Here is a 15,302-nt window from a genome sequence, read left to right on the forward strand (position 1 = left end):
GCTGATCAAAACACAAATGAGAAACTGGGAGGGTCCAATTTCGCCTATTTTTGCCAAAATCGAATCGAATCTGATCATTTTCAACTTTAACTTTTAGCTTAATCCACAAAGTTGCAATGAACTGAACTTGTTTAAATACTTATGCAACTGGCGTGGTGCTTTGTTTGAAGTATTTTTACGCAGCAACTTGACAAATATTGACTCGTTGTTTCACCTATGCACTTGAGTGCTTTTAGATTTTAGATTTTACATGTTAAAAGTTTGCTTATCACGCACGATGCGATCAGGTAGCGGATTTTGCCTGATTCGCGATGCGCAATACGCCATACGTTCGAAAAAAAACCATTCCCAGTTAATGGCTTTTTGTGATTCGGAAATTTTAAATTACGCCAACGCATCATCTAGTGATAACCTTGCCTACAGTAAAATACGTATGTTTGCTGGTTACATTTAAACGCTAAACCATAACTACACATACACCCAATAAAACCTAATCAAAATAAATAAAACGACAAAAACTTGACATGCTGGACATAAAGTAACAGCAAAAACAACTATCTGCAGTTTCATTATTAAATAAATCGGATTAACTTACTTTCGACAAACCAGAATAACTTTCGTGTTCCAATTGTTCGCTTTATGGAGGTATGCAGTTGAATATGTTGCATTCGGATAATGACACCCATGTTGGAACAGGCAAACAATTCAAACATACGAGTTAAGCTGAAAATAAATGCACTGATTTTGAAACAGCAATAAAACACTTATTAGCTGATTACTAGCCTTTGAAACTCTTAAAAACTTTAGAGTCTGTACTGACTTGATCGAAATCGAACTTATTTATGAGCAAAACGAATAACACCTCAACTATAAATTGATAAAGCATAGTTAAATAAACAAAACTTATTGAAGTATCATTGTATTTATAGCATTCAGCTACAGTTAAGGACAGCCAACAGCTAAGTACAGATGTTCCATTGAGCTTGTGTAGGCTCGATAACTGCAAAACGCACTGAAAATAACGGAACGAAAAAAGCAAGTTACTCGTACGACTGCTATGCCTGCAGCAAAAAGCGTTCTGCAATCTTAATCAACGCGCCGTGTGAAAAAGCAGATAGATTTTGGTCTCGTATAAAGAATGGCACACTTGCCTATTGTACCATTGCGCGCACAGTTCTAAAGGCAACAAAATACAAATAAACAACACGTTTTGAAAAGCATGTTACATAGTAGTGCATTGACCAGGGTTACTCAAATGGCGGACCGCAGTCCACATCCGGACCTCTGAGGCGTTGGATGTGGACCTCAACCATCTTTTTATTACGGCTACATACACTATCAATTGTATGGTAATTACTTAATCATTGAAATGTAGCAGCAGTGTTTAAACTGGGGTTCGCATTGCGATTTTTGGGTGGATTATCTTAAGTGAGGTCAGATTGTGCAACTGTGACGAAAAAATGGTCCATTATTTCACTGAACAGTTAACAAAACGGCCATTGTTTGTTTTATGTATGACCGCGATTAGTTAGAACCAAAAATGACTAAGACATATTGCATTTGCATTACTGACAGATGCCCGGACCTCGTTGATTTTTACTTTTTGTATCTGGACCTATGACAAAACTTATTGAGTAGCCCTGGCATAGACTGTACACAACAATGCGTAAAACAATGTAACGAACGTGGCTTTTAGTGTAAATAAAAAGTAAATTAGACGGCAAAAATCTACACATTTAAAGGCACTACTCACAGATTTTTGGAAAGAGGTGCTACAGTCTGTGTTTTTTCATGAAAAGCGTTACAAAAATGTACAACACCTTTAAAATGCAATCTTAGTTTGGTAATTGGTTTAGATACGCCAGAGATGGCAACCACAGGTATACCAAAATGTGTTGCGTAAAAGTTTGTTATGTAACGGTGTGGTGTAGTGACGTCAATAAGGTGAGTGTACACGTCCCGCAATTTTATTTGTACTGCACTTGGTGTGTTTTCATTCTCATTAAAGTTAGTTATTCAGGAAAGCCAATAAACGTGAAGTAAAATTTTGCTAGGTTGCAGTTTTAACTTTATTGAGGCCGATCAGAGTTATAAACAGCTCAAACCTTTGAAAAGTCTAAAACTCTGTCTGAACCCAAAATTTTGTAAAAAAGAAGCCCGCCATAAAGTTAGATTTATTAGCAAGGTAAAATTACGACACAAATATGGTCGAGTGTTAAATCAGGTTGAAATAGTCTTATTCAAACTATAGCCGAACCCAAACTGGGAACGTGTATCAAACTTAATGCCATAACCAGTTTTATTCGGTCGTGATACACCAATTAACAAACAGCAACGCAAGCGCGAAAAACGCACAAACACACATGTACAAATTGCAACAAACATTCTTCTAGGAAAGGAAAATCTATCCATTCCCTATACCTGTGAAAAATCAATTCTTGCAACAGATAAAACAAATTTGGAAAAACTATATTAATTTATTAATGCAATAATGTAATAAAAACTTACACACTAACATGAAGCTTGTTAAAACTGAACACTTGTAACGGTTTCTTGTTGATTAAAACCCAAGTTGTCACAACCAAGTGAATCCACTGGCAATTCTTTTTCTTTTCTGTCAAAATAAAACTAAGTTTGTAAAGAGTCATAATTTTAAGTAAAGACAATCACCAATAAAACATGACAAAAACATGACAGAGGAATCATTTAAGTTGGATTCGGAATCGAAAAAACAAATACTTACGAAGAATTGCTGCTAAGTTCGCCCAAATCCACGGCCCCATTTTCAGAAACAGGTTGTGAATCATTTTCTTTTCTGCCAGTACAAAACGAGTTACAACTGACACCCAATCACATTAATCAAACAGTTTCATTAACAATAAAATATCCACATACTTAGCATTGTTGGCGAGTTCACTCAAATTCACGACTTCTCCTGTCTTGTAAAATATCTCAGCCTGCTCAATTGTTTCCATAATAGGTTTTCCATTGGTTTCCGGATAGGACAGAGCGATAACCCCAGCAATCACAGCTTAAAAAAAGAGTCAACTTATTGCTAAAAATGTCTAAGCTGCAAAAAGATGCTGACACTCACCAAATGACCCAAACAATGAGTTCGGTAACCACGTGATAATATTTTGCAAGGATATGACGTAAGGAGCGGAAATTCCTCCAATACGAGAAGCAACTGAGCCGTTTCCCATACCAGTGCTTCTGTAAGTTTTACATAGTGATTTGTTTTAAGCTGCAGACAGTGCACACTGTTTCGCCTATAAGGTCTCATCAGTGCAGCTGGTGACGAGAGATCGGCCGCATTGGCTAGCCATCCAACGGCACTCCAGTTTGTTGGGAGCAACAGGGTACAACCCCATGCATCACCTATTCTGTGCGATGCCACAACTGGGCATAGAGCGCAGATGAAACTGGCTCACAATGGCCAAGCAAATGCTTGGGAACCACAGTGAAGTCGGCTCAGTGTCACAGTATCAATGTAAAAGCATAGAGCCAATAAATGATAAGCTGCAGATAGGTTGCAGTTTCAACTTTATTGAGGCCCATTAGAGTTGTAAAAAGGCTCAAACCTTTGAAAAGTCTAAAACTCTGTCTGAACCCGAAGTTTTGTTAAAAAGAAACCCAAATTAGGCCATAAAGTTGGATTTATTAGCAAGGGAGAATTACGACACAATTATGGCCGACACAAATAAGTGCGAAGTCAGGTTGAAATAGTCCTGTTCAAACTATAGTCAAACCCGAATCCGATGTCAAAGTCGAATAAAGAGGATGCGTGTAAACTTGGAACGTGTATCAAACTTAATGCCATAACCAGTTTTATTCGGTCGTGATACACCAATTAACAAACAGCAACGCAAGCGCGAAAAACGCACAAACACACATGTACAAATTGCAACAAACATTCTTCTAGGAAAGGAAAATCTATCCATTCCCTATACCTGTGAAAAATCAATTCTTGCAACAGATAAAACAAATTTGGAAAAACTATATTAATTTATTAATGCAATAATGTAATAAAAACTTACACACTAACATGAAGCTTGTTAAAACTGAACACTTGTAACGGTTTCTTGTTGATTAAAACCCAAGTTGTCACAACCAAGTGAATCCACTGGCAATTCTTTTTCTTTTCTGTCAAAATAAAACTAAGTTTGTAAAGAGTCATAATTTTAAGTAAAGACAATCACCAATAAAACATGACAAAAACATGACAGAGGAAACATTTAAGTTGGATTCGGAATCGAAAAAACAAATACTTACGAAGAATTGCTGCTAAGTTCGCCCAAATCCACGGCCCCATTTTCAGAAACAGGTTGTGAATCATTTTCTTTTCTGCCAGTACAAAACGAGTTACAACTGACACCCAATCACATTAATCAAACAGTTTCATTAACAATAAAATATCCACATACTTAGCATTGTTGGCGAGTTCACTCAAATTCACGACTTCTCCTGTCTTGTAAAATATCTCAGCCTGTTCAATTGTTTCCATAATAGGTTTTCCATTGGTTTCCGGATAGGACAGAGCGACAACCCCAGCAATCACAGCTTAAAAAAAGAGTCAACTTATTGCTAAAAATGTCTAAGCTGCAAAAAGATGCTGACACTCACCAAATGACCCAAACAATGAGTTCGGTAACCACGTGATAATATTTTGCAAGGATATGACGTAAGGAGCGGAAATTCCTCCAATACGAGAAGCAACTGAGCCGTTTCCCATACCAGTGCTCCTGTAAGTTTTACATAGTGATTTGTTTTGTTTTGAGAGCAGCTATAAAATGCTCACCTAACTACAGTAGGGTAAAGTTCAGAGGTGAAATTGTAAATGCACCCAAATGCTCCGGAAATTCCAAATTTAGCTATGAACGCAAACACGACACCTAGTGTTATCAGTGCTGAAAATAGAAAACATATGCAAGATTGTTTTTCGTGTGTTCTATTCTTTTAGATTTTTAGAAATAAATGACAAGCAGACAAACTTACACTGATTATCGCCGGCATATTCGTTAACTATTACACTTGCGAGAAGTCCTACTCCAGAAACAAAGTACATCCCAGAAAGAAGACGCCTCCTTCCAATTCGATCCAATGTCAGCCAACAAAATACGTAAGATGCAAACTCAAACACGCCATCTACCGGAAAAAAAAATTTAAAATATAAATTCAAAATAGTAAATAATTTTTAATATAGATTTACTTAAAGTGTTGTTGACAAAGATGTCTCCAGCCAATGATCCGGCATTCAATGAAATTCCATAGTACACAAAACTATTGACAAACCTGTAAATACAAATCAACACACAATGATTGTGAAAGCAGTATTTGCACTTGCGTCAGAGATCAAATAAAAAACCAATTATTGACCAACTATTTTTTATACAATTTTGCCGAAATTCAAAGCTAAATAACAAAGTATTAACAAAGTAAGTGTTTGGGACGCATTCTAAAATTTCTTAAAATGGACCTCAACATATCATCGAAATTTGTGAACACTGAATACATTAATTAACCTCACCAACTAAACATGACTTTGAATGTTGTAAGACGTATTCCTGGTGTTTTAAAAAGATCCAGAAATGAATATTTTTTCCCCGAATCCAACTGAGAAAGTTCGTTCTGCGGTGAAAATTATGGTTTTGTTAGAAAAAGTCGAGAATAAAAAAATGACAAATATATAACTTCACCAATTTTTCCTCTCCCGCTTTTCTTGCTTCGTTCCAATCTTCATCTGTTAACTTTACACCGTTCAACTTTGCGTAAATATTTGTGACCTACAATACAGAAAACATTATCGTACTTGTGATGAGAGCTTAAAAAAACATAAGCAACGAACGAACGAGGTATGTGCAAAAACCATTTCACCTTCATTCCTTGTTTTTCTCTTTCCATTGCAAAAAGCCATCTCGGAGATTCAGGAACAGCAATTGCCACAAAAAGAACTGGTACTGACAGAACCGAGATAACAAACTGAAAAAAAAACAGGCGTTAAAATAAATAGAAACATTTTTAATCATGACCATGCTATGTGAAATTACCATGAGTTCATGCCAGTCCCTCCAGACGTAAGCCAAACCCGAGAGTACCATAAATCCCCATACGTACGTGATATGATATATCATTCCGAACATCGTTCTGTATTTTGCCCCAACGATTTCCATAACTAAACAACATTGCTTAATGTGTTTACGGTGACATACCACAATAATTTTGATGTGACATACAGTAAACCGCGGTTAATCCGGACCCGTTTGCAGCAAAAAATTGTCCGGATCAGGCGAAGATACGGATTACCCGATGTCGATTAGTTCAAGCCTTACCACATTACAATCTTTCATACCTCGAGTTTTGTTCGAATTAGGCGAAGATCCGGAATAACTGAATCCGGTTTAACCGAGGCTAACAGTGCCTCAAAATATGATATTCTCAACACCAGTCGGTAGTATGTGTTAGGCACATGGTTTTTAAAAGCAGGCAACACAGTGAAAATTTTGATAATCAGTGATAGTATCGTTTATAGTGCCGGGGGAAATTGTTCTACATACCAAGTTCTAAAACGCATTGGTAACACGATTTAAAATGTTGAAAAAACGGATTTTTTTAAAAAGTCATGGATGTATAAAGTGGTCGGTTTAAAGTTTAAACTTTAAACTGTTCACATTGGCAAAAAAGTACGCATTTCAAAAAGCAAAAAAAAACACATTACTACAAATTGCAAGAGCCTTAGTTAAACGGAAAACAGTTAGGATAAGCACAAAACATTGAAACGTTTGTACCAACATAGCAACTTTGACATTCTTGCAAAAAACTGTTTGCATAAATTTCATAACGCTTTTTTGGCAAATGTTTGTGGCATTCGGTAACAAGCACTAGACATAATTTTTATATGACTTACTGTAAACGAATGTAGCAATGGTACCACCATAGCGGAAAGCAGCTAAAAGTGCCCGGAAAACTGAATACATTTCGACAGAGATACTAAATGTGGTCCCGAAGTAACATCCAATTGCCAAAATTGTTGTGACAATAAAAGTTGGTTTCCGGCCGTATCTGCAATAAGGAAAAAAACATTCAAAAGTTTCGCGTCAAAAAGGTTTAGGAAACACTGTTATGCTAACCTATCGGCGACATTTCCAAACAAGAATGAACCAACAAGCATTCCAACATAATACATCGAGGTGGAGAGGGGAATAAGATAGCTTCGTTGACATACAAGATTAAACTGACAAAAAGCAAATGATTTAACTAAAGCAATGTTTACAAAGCTAGTGAAACAGGAATTTTACCTCTGTGATAACAGTTTCCGTAAATATACTTCTGTCGTACCAATAACCTTGGTCGCATTGGATAGAGTTGGCTGATTGGTTTGCACAGGAAAGAGTCCCATCGCATGTGTTGTAATCATATCCGTATCTATATGATTAAGGACAAGTTTCCAAAGCTATAGCATATAAGTTCAAGAAATACAACATTTGTGTCTTTAAGACAAATTCTGTCGCCGAAAAAATTGTTGGTTGTTTCATAGTCGACTTCTATGTTGTGCATGCTCACTTACTTGTAGCAATACTGGTATGATCCATCATAAGGTGTTGTGTAGTTAAGTATGTCGGATTCGGTAAGATTCGGATAAACCGTTGAATTGTCTATCGGTGGAACTTGACATCTGCAATTTCAGAATATGTAAACTACAAAAGAAAGTTAAAAATCCAACATTAGCACATTTTTTTTCTTGCTTTAAAAAAAATAGTAAATTCCTCGGGTGTATGAACTGACAATTAGGATGTTGAGACCAAAGGCCGCACCTTGATGTACTAAAGCACCCACTGATAACAAAAACACTGTACCTGTAATCTGGTTCGTACGCTATAAAGACGGTCGCAAGAGTATGAAAACCGCCTACAAAATTGTGGCTACTTAGCAATCCACAGACCAAAAACTGACATAGCCCAATCCCACCTATTTTCGCCAAAATCGAATCGAAACTAATCATTTTAGAGCATTAACATACAGCCAAAGTAGTTGTATTGAGCAGAACAGGTTTGAATAGATCTGCGACTGGTCTGAGGACTTCTTTGTGGTATTTTTTCGCAGCAACTTGACAAACATTAACACGCCGTACGCAATTACATGTGAGTGCATTAACTTGTTTGCTCACATAGGTTGTAACATGGTAAATGTTTGCAGGGCTGATAAGAATGCACAGCGGTTTTGTTTCATTAACAATGTGCAATACTCGAAACAATACGATCATTTCTTACCTATCGAAAAAACACTATTTATTAGCTGGTAAAATATATCGTTTTTCGGCTGCTGAACGACTTCAAATAACCCTGAAGTTTCAAACTGTTTCACATATCTTATTAGGATATGTAGAGTACATGATTGCTGGTTTAAGCAAATAGGCAAAAGCCGATGAAACTTCCGTTAATTGTTTCCGGCACGTTTGCTGACTGCCACACTTGCAATATCTACAGCAACCAGTAATACCTTCATAGGTCGCGCAGCACAAACTTAAAGATTGAAAGAAAGAATTAGTTTATTATAATAAATGACATTTAGCCCTGTCGTTCCCAACCTTTCCCGCCTAATTCCTCACTTAACATATCAAGTGTGTCAGCAACTAAGTTTCCTGTGCATTACAAGACAGAGTTGGATAACAATCACACGGTTGTCGGGCCTTGGGGACTCCGCTTTGTAATTACAACGAAGTTCTTGCGCAAAAGTTTTCCTTACGGCGCAAAATTTTGTGAGGTACAATCTTGGTGCGAAATACAAAAAAGGCACTTTGCCGTCTGTAGGCACATTTCATCGACCATGACAAAAGAAGAGACATGAACAAGTAATCAAATGATTAAAACAATGATTTTCTAAACACAGGAATTAATTTCAATATAACATTAATAATCAAAATTAAGGTGTATTGGCATGACCATTTGCCTAAACATGTGTATAATAAAGTATGTCACTTTTTACGTCAATTTTGGTCGTCAATAGACATGTGTATTTATTTATTTTTTAAATACGAATCAAAAAAATGTTCTAACAAAAAAAAAGATAATTTGAAACGATCAATAAAGCATGTCGCCTTTTACGTCTATTTGGTCGTTATTTTCCTCATTCAACATTTTGTACATTGTGTTGCTAAAACCTACACGCTATAACATCTAGTTTATTAAAACTGAACGCTTGTAACAGTTTCTTGTTGGTCAAAACTCTCGTTGACACAACCGATAGAGTCCATTGGCAATTCTTTTTCTTTTCTGTGAAAACAAAACTAATTTGTGCTGCGTGTCAACACTTTGTAAAGCCAACCACAAAAAATATATTATGAAGGAGAACCAAAAATTCAAAATGAAGTTACGAAAAATGGTAATGTTTCAGTTATGTTTTTGATTAAGTTAAAATATACTTACAATGCATTAGATGAAAATTTGTTTAAATCAACAAATCGACTTTCTGATGTAAACCCAGTTACAGAGTTCATTTGTGATTCATTTTCTTTCCTATTTTTTTTCTTGTGATTCATTTTCTTTCCAAACCAGTTTACAAAATAATCATAACATGCATATGACACAATTTTTAGTGACAATAAAATCTACATACTTAGCATTGTTGGCGAGTTCGCTTAAATCAATGATTTCCCCTGTCTTGTAAAATATCTCAGCCTGCTCGATTGTTTCCATGATAGGTTTTCCATTGGTTTCCGGAAAGGTAAGAGCCAAAATTCCCGCAACAATAGCTTGAAAATAGAGTTACTTGAATTATAATACAACCACAATTGAGCACAATGATAAATTAACTGGTAAGGCGGTAAAGATCAAAACTGACATGACAAAAAGTGTAAAGGGGAAAAACCTTACCAAAAACTCCAAATATGACGTTGGGTAACCACGAGATTGTGTTTTGTAGCGATATGACATAAGGGGCGATTATTCCCCCAACTCGAGAAGCTACAGAACCGTTTCCCATACCAGTGCTCCTAAAAATAAAACTTTACAATTATCCAGGGTTCATTTAGAATATACCATATCCCAAAGAAATAAACTACTAACCTTATTACAGTAGGATAAAGTTCATTTGTCACTTGATATATGATTGCAAATGATCCGGAGATTCCAAATTTGGCTATAAACGCAAACACGACACCTAGTGTAATCAACGCTGAAAATAGAAAACATATCCAAGATTGATAATAAACGACTTTCGAAAAACAAACATATTTACACTGATTCTCGCCGGCATATTCGTTCACTATCACACTTGCAAGAAGTCCTACTCCTGACACAAGCACCATTATTGAAAGAAGAAGTCTCCTTCCAATTCGATCCAATGTCAACCAACAAAATACATAAGATGCAAACTCGAAGACGCCATCTACCGGAAATACAATTGTAAAGTAAAATTTCAACAACACGTAAAAAGTAACCGACTTAGAGTATTGTTCACAAAGATGTCTCCAGCCAATGATCCGGCGTTTAATGAGATTCCATAGTACACAAAACTGTTGACAAACCTTCAAAACGAAATGCAGTACGGTATTATGTTCTTATTTCTAATGCAACTTTTTGTTAAACCTCACCAATTAAACATGACACTAAATGTTATCAAACGCATTCGTGGAGTTTTAAAGAGATCCAGGAATGAATACTTTCTTGCTGCATTTTCTTGAGAAATTTCTTTCTGTAATGAAATTTATGGTGTTGGAAATATAATCTAAAATAAGTTAACCTATTTAAGACTTAACCAATTTTTCCTCTCCAGCTTTTCTTGCTTCGTCCCAATCTTCCTCTGTTAACTTTACACCGTTCAATCTTGCGTATATATTGCACACCTGAAACACAGATTCCAATAAGCATTTTTCTGTACCTAAATTTGACTTACGCAACTTGGACTTAAACACGTGAAGACAACTATAGTGACTATTCCAGCACCTGTGTACCCAAATATCCTTAGGATTAAGTTAAGCGTTCTAATGAACAATTTGAAATGTAAAGTATAGAGCCATTACCTTAAAATAATTTACAGACAGTGCGCACCTATAAGATCACGGCAACTGGTGGCAATTGGGACATTGACGGTTTGGGATAGTGTATTATCATTATGTAATTTCAGTTTGTTGGTGGGTATGACCTTTCAGCCTGTAACTCTCAACAAACTGGTGTGATGTAATTAGGCTACATTAACCTATACGAGCCGCAATGATGAAACCTCGTAGAAAAAAATATGCCCTAACTGCAATCTTAAAATGGGCAACGAATATTTTTCCGCATAAACTTATCTTGGTGTAAAGAAAGATAGTTAAAAATACAAAACGTTTACCCTTATTCCTTCCTTATCTCTTTCCATTGCGAAGAGCCATCGTGGAGATTCAGGGACGACAATTGCCACAATCAGAACTGGTATAGACAGAATCGAGACTACAAACTAAACAAAAAAATAAATAAACATTTTTCACATGTCTTGTATATATTCAAGCTCTTTGTGACAAACGCTCATGCTCCCTGAGTACTTCAAAGATATTTTCAAAAAGCATTATGTGCGCATGCAGTGACCATGCACACTAGAGTTATAAGTGGGCCTGAATTTGGCGTTCGAAACTGATCCAAATCCGAAAGCACAAGCCAAAAACCTCATTGTAAACCCAAGTGATGGGTAGAGTGGACCAAACTGATGGGTTACCAAAACCGTTAGGGTAACCCCACTAAGGGGGTAAGGTTAAGCCCAACTGAGAGGGTAAGGTTTGACCCAAGTGAGGGGTAAGGGTGAACCCAACGTTCTTCAAACTCACCATGAGTTCATGCCAGTCCCTCCAGACGTAAGCAAAACCCGAAAGTATCATGAATCCAAACGTGTAGAAGATTTGATAAAGCATTCCGAACATGGTCCTGTATTTCGCTCCAGTAATTTCCATGACTAAAAGTGATTTAAGAGTTTAATAATCATGTATTTTGTGATTTTGGGCATAAACCAGGGCATTGGACTTGAATACATAGTTCGAGTCCAAATATATTGCACAAGTCTTAATCCAAAGTCAAGTCCAAATACAAGTCCGACGAAATATGTATTTCTAATTTTAAATCACAAATCAGAGTGCGGACACAGTATGAATTGTGTATCTTACGAAATTACAACGTGTGCAACAGATTTGACAATGAAAGAACTAAAATAATCCAACTTCGGCTTGTGAAAAAAAGTCTATGACCGCCAATACAGATTTAAGACCAATGTCCTGGTCTAACCTAGTTTTTGAGGTACTGTAAGTCGTGATTTTTTACAGACGTGTAGGCTATAGGCTAGAAAAAAAAACTGTGGAAAGGGAATTGTTTTCCATGCAAACAAACGCAACCTTTGTCAAAATAATGGTTTAAAAATTAGCAAAGCATTGACGTACAAGGGAAATCAAACACACGAAACCCCTAACATAGGGTTGGGGTAGAACAATATTTGACCATTGGTGTCAAGCAAACATTGGTGTTTAACTTTGGTTTGTTTGAGAGACAGCGGTAAACCTATGGACTTACTGTACACGTATGTGGCAATGGTTGCTCCATAACGAAAAGTAGCAATAAAAACTCGAACTGCTGAGTACATTTCAGCCGACACACTGAAGGCACATGCAAAATATGAACCAATTGCCAAAGCAGTTGCCAAAACCAGTGTAGGTTTTCGACCGTATCTACCAAAAATATATGAAAAACTTGATCAAAAGCTCTCACCCATTAAAGCAATGCATAAAATGGGGTGTTAGTTTAAATTTTATTCTAAACCACTAAGAATGGAAAATATGTTTCTCGTCATGAAATCAGTCGATGAATATCTTGGAATATATATATTTCGCTCTAATGGCATTATTTTTCATTCTAAGTTATTTAATTACACTATCGGTGATCTATGCTGCCTGTTGCTCCGATGCTGTTAAGTTAAAACAGCACTCTTTTATTCACGTCGAATCTTTTATTGCTCATTTTTAAAAGGGATTTGTTGTGTACCAACCTGTCAGCAACATTTCCAAACAAGAATGAACCGACAAGCATCCCTACATAATACATAGAGGTGGAGAGCGGAATAAGATAACTTCGATCACAAACGAGATTAAACTGAAAAGTAGAATACACAAATACCTGTAGGTAAAAGTATTTCAGAAAGTATGAAAAATTCACCTCTGTGATAACAGTTTCCGTAAACAGGCTTCTGTCGTACCAATAACCTTGATCGCATTCGATCGCTTTGGCTGATTGGTTTACACAGGAAAGAGTTCCATCGCATGTGGTGTAATCATACCCGTATCTGAAATGCATATCGTTTTGTGATACCTGAAAAAACAATAGGCAGTTTTTTATGCTTGAGAATTTTCACTTACTTGTAACAATACTGGTATGATTCGTCATAAGGTGTTGTGTAGTTAAGTATGTCAGATTCGGTTAGATTCGGATAAACCGTTGTATTGTCAATCGGTGGAACTTGACATCTGCAAATCCACGAATATCAAGTCAACAATAAAGTACAACATGTGCAGCAAAAAACAAACAGAAAATACATTACTATGTGACTTAAATGTCATTAAGTTTAAACTGGTTTTATGTATTGACTTTTTCTCTTTACATGCAGTGTACGAACCTATCAACTATTAATCTGCGATGTTATAAAAACGTAAAAGAAATATTAATATACTGTAAGTTAAAGATTGCTCTTACTATGACTTGCGCAATATAATCTGTGAAAAACGTTAAATAATGTTTTTTGTTGATTTACTTTTGCTTTAGTTGCCTTGTTGCAAAATTGTTAAACCATATTGCAAATAGGTTGCAGACAATGCACACTGTTTCGATCTATAAGATCACATCAGTGCAGATGTTGACAAGACATTATTGGCTAGCGTAGCCATCTAAATGCACCCCAGTTTGTAATAGGCTGAAAGGTCCAAACCGTCAACACTGTCTGTAGCTTACTCGTCATTTATTGGCTTGATGGTTTTATATTGCAAAAAGTAATATATATATATATATGTGTGTGTGTGTATATTAGTTCAAACGTATTCTGCGCTTTTTTCGAAATAGCTAAAAAAAATTACTAATATGGATGCTGTACCTGTAGTCTGGCTCGTAAGCTATAAAGACTGTGACCAGTGCGTGAAATCCGCCGGCTAGTGAATTATAACTAAGAAATAAGCAAACCAGATACTGACAAACTCCAATTCCACCAATTTTTGCCAAAATCGTGTCAAAATGGATCATTTTTCAACAACTTGCAAAATTCCAGTTAAACTGACAATACGAGATTCTTTTGCAGCTGATCGGTGAGTATACTATTTGTGATGACTTGACAAATATTAACGTGTCTGTACATTCATTGCATGTGCGTGCATTACAATGTGTACTTATTCGGGTTTAACATGGTAAATGTTTGCATTCCGTGGACTAGAATGGCGACAGGTGCAGTTGTTATAAAACTTGATTTGTCAGCGAATTTCCTTGAATCAAAAATGCAGTTTATTAGTATGCGAGGTGATTGGCATAGCTTTTTGCCGAAACGTTTAAACAATAAAGCCAGTCGCTTTTTGCGTCCATTTGGGATGTTATTTCCGTAGCATTGATTCCCAAAAACACCACGAAGTGGTATAATTTGAACAAGACTGATATTTTGCAGCAGTCATGGCTTTATGTTTAACTTCTTTTTAAATATACAAGTCGACAAAAATGAGGGCATCGGAATCTGTTTGCTTAAAATACAACAAAATAAAATTTCGCAATGATTCTCATACTCTTAGCAACATAGAGCCACTTTAATATGACAATTAAGCTCCAATGCTAAACACGTTTTTTGGGGATTTATTAACATTTATTATTTTGTTTATTACTTAATATTCTACAGAATTTCTCAATCACAAGCTGTAGTCAAATCATAGTAGAAATATATTTTAAATTTTGCAGGAATATGAATGCTTGTCTGTATGCTTCTGTGGCAAATGCTTTTGCAGCAAAACAGTATGAGATGGGATAATATATGCCATGACATTATTTTGTTTTAGCCTACATGAATGACATAAATGAGGAGGGGTGGTAAATTAAGTGTATAAATTGCATGTTGAGTCGTTTTATATCCGAAGAAAATGTTACCATAAGAATCATTAAAGTTTTGGATCAGTTAAGAGTTTTTAGAAACTATCTGAAAAAATTCTTTTCTCTGCTTGTCCATGTGGATTTTTGTCGACAGGAAATTATAAGTTAGGTCGAAGGCATGAAAGACAAATTGTGAAAACGTTTGTCAACAAATTCCGAAATGATGACAGCCAC

The 15,302-nt window shown here is 36.0% G+C and overlaps 2 protein-coding genes and 1 long non-coding RNA gene across 9 annotated transcripts; all 3 read right to left on the reverse strand.

Annotated features, from left to right (window-relative positions):
• Nucleotides 1-2,443: 2,443 nt before the first annotated feature.
• LOC145203859 (uncharacterized) lies at nucleotides 2,444-2,959 on the reverse strand. The gene is made up of 3 exons (XR_013853407.1): nucleotides 2,896-2,959; nucleotides 2,744-2,815; nucleotides 2,444-2,614 (listed from the first exon to the last, which is right to left on the reverse strand). It is a non-coding gene; the product is annotated as an uncharacterized LOC145203859 (long non-coding RNA).
• Nucleotides 2,960-3,155: 196 nt separating this feature from the next.
• LOC145203851 (organic cation transporter protein-like) lies at nucleotides 3,156-8,261 on the reverse strand. 6 transcript variants are annotated; one of them, XM_080076183.1, is made up of 17 exons: nucleotides 7,854-8,080; nucleotides 7,565-7,672; nucleotides 7,296-7,422; nucleotides 7,128-7,231; nucleotides 6,905-7,059; nucleotides 6,048-6,172; nucleotides 5,875-5,979; nucleotides 5,697-5,783; nucleotides 5,528-5,628; nucleotides 5,210-5,292; nucleotides 4,996-5,145; nucleotides 4,799-4,907; nucleotides 4,624-4,742; nucleotides 4,425-4,560; nucleotides 4,273-4,344; nucleotides 4,038-4,143; nucleotides 3,156-3,213 (listed from the first exon to the last, which is right to left on the reverse strand). In XM_080076183.1, the coding sequence occupies exons 1-16, from the start codon at nucleotides 7,997-7,999 to the stop codon at nucleotides 4,056-4,058; spliced, it is 1,815 nt and encodes a 604-aa protein (XP_079932309.1). In that variant the 5' UTR covers nucleotides 8,000-8,080; the 3' UTR covers nucleotides 3,156-3,213; nucleotides 4,038-4,055. The 6 variants fall into 6 exon arrangements, with proteins under 6 accessions (XP_079932309.1, XP_079932308.1, XP_079932310.1 ...); XM_080076182.1 differs by lacking the exon at nucleotides 3,156-3,213 and adding an exon at nucleotides 3,637-3,950; XM_080076184.1 differs by lacking the exon at nucleotides 3,156-3,213 and adding an exon at nucleotides 3,637-3,966.
• Nucleotides 8,262-8,677: 416 nt separating this feature from the next.
• LOC145203850 (organic cation transporter protein-like) lies at nucleotides 8,678-14,243 on the reverse strand. 2 transcript variants are annotated; one of them, XM_080076179.1, is made up of 16 exons: nucleotides 14,098-14,243; nucleotides 13,370-13,477; nucleotides 13,170-13,296; nucleotides 13,003-13,106; nucleotides 12,531-12,685; nucleotides 11,798-11,922; nucleotides 11,329-11,433; nucleotides 10,754-10,840; nucleotides 10,589-10,689; nucleotides 10,440-10,522; nucleotides 10,234-10,383; nucleotides 10,062-10,170; nucleotides 9,870-9,988; nucleotides 9,613-9,748; nucleotides 9,423-9,512; nucleotides 8,678-9,269 (listed from the first exon to the last, which is right to left on the reverse strand). In XM_080076179.1, exons 1-16 carry the CDS (start codon nucleotides 14,241-14,243, stop codon nucleotides 9,182-9,184), a joined length of 1,833 nt encoding a protein of 610 aa, XP_079932305.1. In that variant the 3' UTR covers nucleotides 8,678-9,181. The 2 variants fall into 2 exon arrangements, with proteins under 2 accessions (XP_079932305.1, XP_079932306.1); XM_080076180.1 differs by lacking the exon at nucleotides 9,423-9,512.
• Nucleotides 14,244-15,302: the final 1,059 nt, after the last annotated feature.

The sequence above is a fragment of the Phallusia mammillata genome, chromosome 8 (genome assembly GCF_965637545.1).
Source record: "Phallusia mammillata chromosome 8, kaPhaMamm4.hap1.1, whole genome shotgun sequence".
Taxonomy (NCBI): Eukaryota; Metazoa; Chordata; class Ascidiacea; order Phlebobranchia; family Ascidiidae; genus Phallusia; species Phallusia mammillata.

Coding starts and splice junctions, on each gene's coding strand:
- LOC145203851 (XM_080076183.1), bottom strand. CDS start 7,999: ATGATTAGTTTCGATTCGATTTTGGCGAAAATAGGTGGGATTGGGCTA. Junction 7,232..7,295: donor CGGAAACTGTTATCACAGAG/GTAAAATTCCTG, acceptor GCTTTTTGTCAG/TTTAATCTTGTATGTCAACG. Junction 5,146..5,209: donor CTTTGTCAACAACACTTTAA/GTAAATCTATAT, acceptor TTTTTCCGGTAG/ATGGCGTGTTTGAGTTTGCA.
- LOC145203850 (XM_080076179.1), bottom strand. CDS start 14,243: ATGATCCATTTTGACACGATTTTGGCAAAAATTGGTGGAATTGGAGTT. Junction 11,923..12,530: donor CATTGCCACATACGTGTACA/GTAAGTCCATAG, acceptor AATCACTTTTAG/TCATGGAAATTACTGGAGCG. Junction 10,384..10,439: donor CTTTGTGAACAATACTCTAA/GTCGGTTACTTT, acceptor TATTTCCGGTAG/ATGGCGTCTTCGAGTTTGCA.